The 10,956-nt window shown below is 40.7% G+C and overlaps 2 protein-coding genes across 2 annotated transcripts; one reads left to right on the forward strand and one right to left on the reverse strand.

The window, feature by feature from the left end:
- Window positions 1–790: 790 nt before the first annotated feature.
- Window positions 791–2,596, reverse strand: LOC139220424 (protein FAM107B). Its single transcript, XM_070852519.1, has 5 exons — window positions 2,573–2,596; window positions 2,131–2,173; window positions 1,744–1,900; window positions 1,062–1,206; window positions 791–889 (listed from the first exon to the last, which is right to left on the reverse strand). The coding sequence occupies exons 1-5, from the start codon at window positions 2,594–2,596 to the stop codon at window positions 791–793; spliced, it is 468 nt and encodes a 155-aa protein (XP_070708620.1).
- A 3,929-nt stretch (window positions 2,597–6,525) lies between these two features.
- On the forward strand, window positions 6,526–9,285 carry tmem167b (transmembrane protein 167B). Its single transcript, XM_070839793.1, has 3 exons — window positions 6,526–6,652; window positions 7,429–7,560; window positions 8,526–9,285. Exons 1-3 carry the CDS (start codon window positions 6,643–6,645, stop codon window positions 8,606–8,608), a joined length of 225 nt encoding a protein of 74 aa, XP_070695894.1. The 5' UTR covers window positions 6,526–6,642; the 3' UTR covers window positions 8,609–9,285.
- Window positions 9,286–10,956: the final 1,671 nt, after the last annotated feature.

Here is a 10,956-nt window from a genome sequence, read left to right on the forward strand (position 1 = left end):
ACTTGATATAGACTACCAGCTGGCACTTGGTCACTTTTTTTAAATGGGAAACTTCATTTTAAAGCCAATGAATCATGATTCAGTGATTACTTGTTTTTTTTTTTTTCTTTCGTTTTTTTTTCTGATGTGAATCTCTTCAACCTGAACGTACCCTGTGATGTCAGTAACTGTGTCCCGAAACTTGTGAAATGTGTACAGCATTGATTAAATTAAAGGGAACGACGTGTCGGTACGTAAACGGAAGAGCTTGTTTTTATGGCTGCTGTTACGTTTTCGTGAATAAGAACATGGCTGTTTTCTCACTGTTGTCATTAATTAAGATTCTGATTCAGTACAACTTCCGTTTCAGTGTCAGCCTCCCTGGATGTTTTATTAAAAATGTTAAGTGTATTTTTGTCACTCATATTCTTAATCCTAATAATATGTCATAGTCAAGCGCATACATGTTATAAAAGTCTCTACAAAAGGCCGACTTGCTACAACAATACTACAGTATAAAGTCATTATGGTTGAGGAATGAGTCTAGTTTAAAAACACTCTTTGGCTTGATGTCTTAACCCAACTCAGATTTTAGAGTAAATACTCAAAGCATTTTACAATGAAATTTCACTCCAAGCTACCAACTGACTTTGCATGATTAAGCATTACTCTCAAATATAAAAACATTTTGATTATTCCAATCTGAAAGATATTCAGTTGTCAAGGATTATTCCCCTTTTTAACTGACAGTGTGAGCATGTCTGGATTCCATGTTAAACAGTGTTTATTCGTCCCTTTTCTCCGGTCGTCACTAGGAAAATGTTTGGCTACGTTTCAGGGCTCCTCTCACATGAACAAACTCGGGAACATTCTGCAGCCTCTCGCTCCTCTTCCTCTCCTCCAGCTCGTACTGCAAGACAGGAAACATCTGTGATTGGACATCCCTTTTAATAAGATTGGATATTTGCAGATATCTGCAGGCTCGCCTGCACGTGCCCAAAACGTAAGTAGATTAGGACAAATGCTGCATCCCCCCCGGCTGTGTGGGGTTCTCCATCTTTGCTCCTAAGCAACATACTTACGACTTGTATTCTCTGCTTTCTTGTGCGCAGCTTCACCTCCAAGTCGGAGGGAGGACTGAGGGCCAGCTCCCTCTGCTTGTGCTGCTCTCTCTGTTTGTGCTCCAGCACACGCTGCAGCTCCGGCTTTTTTCTGGGCAGGAGACCTCTGCGGACACATGAAGTACTGCTTCAGTAACTGCAGGCCAAAGCCTGATTTTACTGCAGTGATTTACATTATTTTTGCTTTCTAAGACACAAGGAAGTGAGAGCGCTAACCCCCTGCTGAGAGATTAGCCGTGATCTTTAGTGAAGTGTTGTACATTTGACTTGATCCGTATTAAACGCCACTAAATTATTGCTTATCCCCGACCACAACACTGGTCAACTGGATAGGAGACGAATAAATAAAATGCTGATTTTACTTCTTAATGAAGGGAAAGAACAACTTGATTTTACCACAGAAGAGTCCTGAAACATGTCACATTGCCATTGAAACAGGCCCACTTAGGGGGTACAAAAAGAAGGTCCAAGAAAACAACATGATCTTAATGAATTCTTCTCATCTACAATGATTCAAGGCATAAAACTGCCAGCTAGGCGTTCCTCGACTAACATCTAGTTTGTGTGTTTGTGGATCAGCCTGAACCTGCTGCTGACGTGAACCGGTGCCAGACAGCAGGTACACGGCTCACTGTTTTCTCACCTTCTGTAGCAGAACAGCAGCTCTTGGTGAAGGGATCTGTGCTGTTTGGAAGCCAGGACAGGATTTGGCAGCTTCCTGGGTTTGATGAGGTCACCACCCTCCTGTTGTTGACTCTCCATCACCTGGCAAGCCGGGGCCATCCAGCAGTGATGTCTCTCTGACACACATAAACACGAGCCAGCACACACAGTCACATGTGCCCGTCAGTGTTTTATCCAGTAGACACAGTATGTGCAAAGCCTCTCTTGGCAGCTAGATGGTAAAAAGTGATGCTGCTTCTGTTCAAATTATATCAAAGTTACTTCTAAAGAAGATGCCATTTGTTTCTTTAGATTCAGTTAGACACTGTGAACTTTAAATGTGACTAATTGTTTGGTTTTATCTCACCTGTGAGAAAAAAACTGTGCTGAAGACCCGTTTTTTGTGATACCTGAATAAAGAACAGCAGGTAAGTAAGTCAGTTTGTAAAAAGCATTTTGAAAACTGAACTGTTGCAAATATCTATTTTATGATTTTAGGGCCTAAAATATGCAAATCCACACAGACATGTCTGCCACTCATCAGCATATTGAAGCAATTAAACTTAGCACTTAAGAAAAATCTTAAACGCAAATCAACACATCTCAATATGCTCACATCCAAACAAGGGAGAAAAGTAATCATTGCTGTCCTTAAAATGATACAGCATATAGTATTTTGTTGGTGGAAGGAGTTGTGTATTACATTAAGATACATCCAAGGATAAATGTTTACAAAAATAAAAAGTTATGGAGCCAGTTTGTTAAACGGATAAACAGAAGCAATGATAAAACCATGAAGCCTGTCTTACCTGTGTGCCATGGTAGAGACGCATTGCTAAGAGAGATGTGTTGAAGTCTGTTCCCACAGTGGCAGAAGGAGCAGAGGCTGCTGGGACTGCTTATCAGGACATTCAGCGAGGTGCAGATATAGTGAGGCTGATCCGAACAGGTGTGCTACACTGTCGTGTGATCAAATCTTGTTAAGTGTCTTACGACCCTTTGTTCCACCCTTCAGGAGAGAAACTTCTGTTGTCTCTGAGGCAGGGACATATGGAGGGATTAGGACAGTGTAATGATGGGGATGATTCAACATGAAACAAACAAAACAAATATGGCTTTTGTATCCCTACAGTGTGAATTCAAATGTCATCAGTGGAGCAAAGAATAAAATCTACTTGTGTGTTCAATTGAACTGTCTATAATCTATTTGTTTCAGTACAGAGTCACATGCCACTGTGCTGCTGCCTAGTATTTAAGATGGAAATTTAATATGTGGGTTATACAGAGGCTCTGATGATTTCAATTCCATAACAACATATTAAATAGAAATGAGGGGATTAATCGTGAGCGAAGTGGAAAGGACGATGGAGAGAGGATGTTCCAAATAGTAGAACTGATTGTTGCTTGTGATCCAAAATACGTGCAGTGGTAAATGAAAGTATAAAGCTGGGTCTAAAAAACACAAATGTGATATATTATAGATAAAAAAATACCTGTATAGATGTTGTTAATATGAACAGAAGGTTTAGGTTTATGTGTCTGCATAGGGATAACATATGCCTATGTTGTGGACAGGGGTCTTTTCTACTGTACCTGTGCATGCAGATATCATGTACTTGTTAAACCTGTTGGTTGCATTCAGGGTGGCTACAGCCAGTGCAGGTATTCTGAGTCAGATCCCTCTTGACTGACTGAGACTGAGGCTGAGTTGGACAGAAAGCTCTCTGCAGTGGCTGGTGGCTTTCAGCACAAATTGCTGTGCGGTGGACCTCAGGGACTGAGGTGGAGGTGGCTGTCTTGTGGTGTCAGCTCATTGTAATGTGTGGGTGGAAGCTCGGTTTAATCCTCATCCTTCCCCCTGTGCCGCCCCAGGTGGGTCCAGGTTCAGAGCTGCAGCACAGCCAGCATTTTTCACCGCTTTGTTAATCCTACCCTCCTCCTCCTCCTCCTCCTCCTCCTCCTCCTCTACTGTACTAGCTGCCTCTGCATGCTACATGGTGTGCTTTTTTTTTTTTTTTTCAAACACGTCTCATTTTTGTTGTCTCGGTTGTGTTGCATGTGATATATTTTATAGGAAAGGCCGCAGCACTGAAGCAAGCTTTAAACTGTGATGAAGATTGCCAATGGTGGTGTGAATTCATGGCAATACTGAAGGTGATAAAACTATCAAATGATAAAAATGTGCAGTTCTTATTGATCAGTTGGTGTGCAGGGAGCTATAAATCATGAAGTCCAATAGATGGCAGTAATAACAGATGAACCACAGCAAAAATAAAACATAAATAATGTTCGTAAACCAGTGAAACTAGAATAACATCAGTCTAACGGTGCTATTGCCACAGTAGATTTAGCAGAGAATGAAGAACAAGGATAGAGAGTTTATTTATAATTCACATACCATACGAGCGTGTATTGATAGTTACCACAGTTCACATCCAGATCTGCACAGACGCATCAGACAGTTCAGTTAATAAAGTAGGACTAGTTCATTGTTTCAGAGTTTCATATCAAAGGAGGGAAAATGATCAGTGAGGAATTGTCTGTGTCCACAGGAGAAGTGCTTGGAAAGTGTGGAACAGTGCAGTGGATGGAGGACACAAGTTCAAGCTCATCACTAGTAAGTTTACAGTCATTCACTCAGCAGATCAGACATTTTCATAGAAGTACAAAAATCTTAATACAGAATTCATGGGTCTCATGTTAATATTTTTATGGGTATCTGCACATATTGGTATCAAATTAAATTAAATTGCACATTATGTTGCAAAGGAGACCACAAAAAAATGATCACACTGATTTGGCAATTAGCTTCAACAAGATAGAAATGAAGGGCAGCATTAAGCAGAGATTAAAGGAACGGTGGCATAAGCAGAGGAAGGAAGAGAGGAAAGGACAGACTTACTGAGTTCAGAGTAAAGTGGGGGAATGCTCCTGCTGTGCAGCGAGGAACAAGAAACACAAGACAATAATATCAACGTAATAAAACATAACACAGGCAGATGTGACTGATGGGGGCAACAAGAAACAGCAGAGCATGTTGTACTAAACTTTTAGAGAGAAACCAGATGACTCAAAACCTACATTTTGATCTAATAGACACTCCACAAAAGGACTCAAGGCAAGGCAAATTTACTTATATAGCTACTTTCAGACGCAAGGCAATTCAGAGTGCTTTACAGGGACATAAAACACAATGCAATAAAAACACAATAAAAACAAGACACAGAAACATTAAATTGCATTTAAAAGATAATAAAATAAGAATAAAAGCTGATGATCTCATTTTAGTTTCTTAGATTAGGTTATTTGATTGAGAAGATACAGGGGCGCCCCCAAAAATTTTTCACAGGGGGGGCCAGATAGGGCCAGTGAAAATCCTGGGGTGGCACACCACAACCAAAAACAATAACGGAATTTCAAGAAGAAAAGCTGTTGTAAGTATTGAGGCTAGTCAAAATCAGTGTCAGTATGAGAGTTAAGGAATCATGTACTCATATACTTTCTAATTTTACAGTTAACGTTACTTAGATGTACATGGACTAATACAGTACAAGCCTGTTTTATTAAGTGTTGGTTTATTTATGAGTTAGGACATTCATTGTTCTAATAGGGTAGTTGTATTATACAGCTTTACTATTAGGGAGTACATTCATGTAATGAACTAAACAGTTACAGGGAACAAGTCTACTCAAGTTTAAAAGCACCACACTGAGGCCTTTGATTGTTTTCAATACAGCTTTATTCTGCTGTGAACATGGAACAGACTATGTCCACAAAACAAAGCATTGTCTTTGACAGTAGACATTTGGCCACAGCTCTGAGAGTATTCTAGCCATGTGTGCACACTGTGCCAGTCTTTCTTGAAGCCTCGTCTTCTGTCCCCTTGAAGAGTACGAAGGAAAAACTTGAGATGCTGCTGTTTGGGCCCTCTGATGTTGACTGGGAAATATCTGTGATGAAACATGAGGAAAATAAACAACAGTAATAACATGAGTAGCTGTTCCATAGTAATCCCAGATTACAGTTGTATTATGGACCCACAGTCACTTCTGTTCTGACTGTTCAAACTCATCTACCAGTAAACATGAATAAGAAGCTTTCTGTTGTTGCACCAGGATTCATAACTCAGTGTTGACACCTTGTTACCACACGTTTATCCAGGTAAAGTTACTCTCTTGCCATTCATTTCCTCATGAGGGACCCTGTTCTCAGCTCACCTGTTGGTCCAGCAGTAGGATGAGCAGCTGCAAATTGCCGTAGCATCACTGCACAGGTGCTGGTGATCCTTAACACAAGCCAATGAGATGCTCAGTAACGGAGAGCAGCCAGCAGGAGGTTCAGCACAGACACAGTTTACCAAACACATACTATTTGTTCTAAAAGTAAGTACTGTTTGACTGACTTACCTGTTGGTAGTCTGGTTGTCTCAACAGCTGCCGTTGAAAATGACTTCCACTGTCCGTCTCTGAGTTTGGGCAGCAGCTGCTGCAGTGCTGCCTTCACTTACACTCGGACAACGTATTTCCTATTTCCGAAATTTTCAAATGTGAACTTGACGTATCAGAACTGGGGGGGGCAGGCATTTTTGACGGCCCCCTTGACGGCGCCTCTGAGAAGATATGAGTTTTTTTGCATGAGTACTGTAAACAGTCGACAATCTGGCTCATACCAGTTGGTGGCGGTAATGCGCCAATTCGTCATTTGCCAACCCCAATAGACTTTGAAGAAATAGAAGAAGAAGAAGTGAAACCGGAAATGTCAACCCGAGCGACGGCGAAACGGAGTGCAGTATTACATCTCCACTTTATAATTTCATGATGGATTGCTGAGTTCAAGGAAGAAACAGTCATATAACATTGTCAGAGATTAAACTGCGAATATGACAAATGGTAGGTTTACTGTGTCGTGCCACCAGCTAAGAAGTGTAACCTATAGCACAAGTTTGGTTAGCTACTTCTTGGACGGGAGGCTAACGTGGAAGCTAGGTTAGCTGTAGACGTGGCCCTGGGCAACACTGTTAGCCTGCTAGCACCGAAACTAATTCTTCTTTAGTAATGTTAGCAGTGCTGTATCGCTTCTTTGTTACAATTACAGGTCAATTGCACAGTTTGTCGCCCTTGGTGAAAGCTCAGGTCTTCATACCTCTCATATGATGGTGTTATGATGTTGTCAGGCTACTTGTTTTCTTGCTAACTAGCTTTGATTTACGTTATGCTGTCGGCTATGAAAAATCCACACAGCTTGCTCGATCATAACAAAAAACAAAAAAAAGGTGAGAACACCTGTTGGCATATGTACTTGGCGATAATTCTTAAAATATAAGCCTTTTAGTGCTGAACGGTAGATTATAAACATCTTGGATTTAACTCAGCAACAGCACACCTCGGTCTTGTAGGTTAAAGTGAAAGTCTACCACAAGACAGGGTGTTGCTGTTTAAATTACTTCAAATTGTGTAGAGTATTGCTTTTATGTTCTGTGGTGCCAAGTTAATGTGGACCAGGAGATGTAAACTCTCGTGTTTCTTCATGTTCTATTTCTGTGGTCTTATGTAACTCAGCAAACAGGATTTGTTTGGTACTGTGGGAATAAGTTGAACAAGCAGTGCATTCAGGCCACTGGCACGTCAGGCAGACTGTGTGATGCTATCTTCCACTTCCTCCATAGTGTACTCTCTCGATGGCATCCTGGTGTTTGGGCTGCTGTTCATCTGCACGTGTGCATACCTCAAGAAGGTGCCTCGCATCAACAGCTGGCTGCTGTCGGAGAAGAAAGGAGTGTGGGGTGTCTTCTACAAAGGTAGATGTGTAATGAATGAATATGCTGATTTCACACACCCCTGTGATCTCTACACAAAATGTCTTCATGGGAATCCCTAAAGCTTCTTTTTTTTCCCCAACATGATATTTGAAAGGCAGGCGTCAGAAGTGTCTTTGACATCTTTTGTGTCTTTCTGAATTAAAAAAATATCCATATGTGTTTTATAAATTTGGAGAAAAAAAAAAACATCTTGCTGCATGAAAGCAGTCTCTCATCATCTATTCCACACCACCCTATGGAGTCATTGAACATGTTTATGTCATGCTGACGCTGTGTTGCAGCACAGTGGATTTTAAATCAGTCAATATCTCAACTTTCTGCTTTGATTTGAGTGTGAGCATCCATGCTTGTTGTAATCCATGTAAAATTATGGTCCTTTTCGGACCCAGTTTACCAATTAAAGGGGACCAAAAATGATTTAACACAATCATCACAGTATATGGTGTTGAATCCTTTAAACTCCAACTGATTGGGTGTGTTGAAATGTGGGACATGCAGACCTCAGCAGACACTTTATCTTCCCTGGAGACATGCACTGCAGCCATCTTTACTTCCTGTTTACCTTTAGGGAATCTTGTTTTCACTCTTATCTTCAGCAAGTTAAACACGTTCTCAGGTGGATTCATATCGGGTGGTAGAGAATGCCAGTAAAACATTTCATAGCTAAAATGGTGTAATTAATAACATTAATCAGTAGCTTCACATCTAGCATAGAGGGCTTTGCATTATGTGTGTGCTGACTGATCGGCATAAAGGCTCACTGGGATGCATTAATGGACCCAAGCCATTGTTAATGTTATTAGTTCCATCTGTGCTCTTCTTGCCATACCGTCAGCAACAAAATCTGCTCACATGGTTTTGCTTTATTCTCCTAGATCTGTATGTTTGTAGTTAGTCCGTTAATTTCTGCACTCATCCCCTTGATCCTCCATCTCTCTCCTCAGCTGCGGTAATTGGGACTCGGCTTCACATCCCTGTGGCGGTTTCCTGTCTGGCCATGGCTTTCTACGTCATCTTTTTGAAATGATAAGAGCCACCAGACTGGACTGGAAAAGACTGGAAGGGTGCAGGCTGGGGATGGACTCATCTCTGTGGTCATGTGCTAATCCTTGTTGTGGGACACCTTTTGGATTACATGACGGATGAAACCCCATTAGCCCTGTGGACCCATGCGAAAGACTAGCCAGTGCTGCCCCCCTCTGGTCACTGGGTACATAAATCCTCCCTTAATGATGTGTGCTCACTACAGACATGAAGGGCATCCTAAATCTACCCCACAGTCCTTACACAGGAGAGAGCCTGGCAGGTCACACGGTACCATTCTGTTGTAGGGTAATACTGTTGGTTGTCTCCATTCACACCCCATAAATATTTATATTGAAGGATGCAGAATACGGGAGGGCAGTTTGTGCATTATACCTTATCTGTATACAACCTTGAATTAGCCTAGCTGTATATATTTGGAAAAAGAAATGACTAGTAGAGATTTTCCAGAGGTTATGTGTGATCAAACTGAAAATGGTCAATTCCGCTTGCTCTCAGCTATACAGTTTTTTTTTTTTTTTTTCTGTATCACGTCTTCTGTCAAGGGTGGAGGGGAAGATAAACAAAGCTAATATATAAAGATGTTCCTGTGTACTCTATCTCTTTTCTTAACAGTGCTGTTTGGCATCTCCTAAATGATGATAAATACACATTTTTGCACAGGTGTATGTTTTATTTCCTTTGACATCTAGATAAATACCTGATAACATGTTTGAAATGTCACAAATTGTTACAAATTAAACTGTAAGTCACGTAGGAGTCAAAGTCCGGTCACATTTGTAGAGTATCATAGTGACAAGAGTAATTACTTTAAATGAGGCATATCTCAACATATTGTGAAAACCAGATCGCTGTATCAGACTTGCCTGAAGATTTAAATGCCAAATAGGGATGGTGCTTCTTGTGCCATCATATTTACATACTATTATTCTGAGTTTAATTCTGCCACCTTGTTTTTTTTTTAAGAGATGAAATTGTTTTGGGAAGGGATGCAATCCAGTTTTGAGTAAAATATTAATCAGACAATTTCCGTGTTTGTTGTCTTTAAAAAAACAAAAGTGTGGTCTCAAGTGACATTCAGTGCCAATGCAATTAGTTTGCCTCGGTCCCTTTGGAGTTTTTCATGTTTTATTGATTCATAATCGTCAGTCTCAGTGGATTCATTACGGTTTTTAGGCACTAATCAACTGAAAATGCAACAAGGGCGGGGGGTGGGGGATCAGCTAAATCTTTCCCAAATCTGAAATAATTGAATGTATATGTATTCACCCTCTTCAAGTCAATATAGAGGCAGTTTGACAGCCTTGAGTCTATCGTATAGCGATAGATCTGTTTTTAAAGCCATCTATGTGCAGAGTTGACTTCATGTTTAGGGTTGTTGTCTTGCTGTGGAATAAATCATCTCATCTCAGGTTTTCCCACAAGATATCTCTGTGCTTTGCTGCATTTATTTTCCCCATCACAAGCCTTGCGGGGCGTGCTGCAGAGAAAGCCCCCTAGGCAAAGGCTGTCCATTATATATTTGTGCTGATGTGCACTTCCACTTCTACCACAGCATGTAGCGTAATGGTCTGAAATCTTATTTTGGTCCCATCGGGCCATTAAACCTCCTCTCCAACATGCTTTTTTGTTCACATATTTTTTATTTCATCAATGTTTTTCTCCAACAATCTGCGACTGAAGAAGCCCCCAGGCTACAGAACTTATTCACAGCGTCTCCCTTCCCTCCTAATGAACCACATGCCCCCTTCACACTTGCCGTAAGTCTCTTGTGCCGTTGTCACCAACACTCTGTTTTTGAGAACAACCTGCTTTTAGCAGTGTCATTTAATCTTAAACACTGTCATTGTTTAAGATGGCTTTTTTTCACAGCAGACTCGTCACAGTAGGAAAAGCACAAGTAATAAAGATAACATTAAAGATGGCTCTGTTCTAAGTGAAACAACAAAGTGCAATTTAGCCTTCATTCATTTTATTATCGACGTGCTGTGACATATCAAATATTCTTCCATGAAAAAGACCTCTGTGTTTTGGCCTTCAGACCTCATGATATAGTTTTACAAATTCACTAATCAGCTGTTGCACCTTCCAGTGTTGTCAGCTCACACCTCCTTGTTCATTATGATTTCCATTCAGATAATTATGCAGCTTCTAGAGACAATTGATGGCACTTAAACGCCACAATAAATGGGTGAATCCTGGCACTCGTGCAATCAATTATGAAGTTTTATACCTATGGGTATTTTTTAATTTTGCTTTCTTTGTTTGGTAAGTGTCTTATCTGTTCATTAGTGACAAGTAACAAGTACAATGTTGTGATTTAGTGGTGAA

The sequence above is a fragment of the Pempheris klunzingeri genome, chromosome 2 (assembly GCF_042242105.1).
Source record: "Pempheris klunzingeri isolate RE-2024b chromosome 2, fPemKlu1.hap1, whole genome shotgun sequence".
Taxonomy (NCBI): Eukaryota; Metazoa; Chordata; class Actinopteri; order Acropomatiformes; family Pempheridae; genus Pempheris; species Pempheris klunzingeri.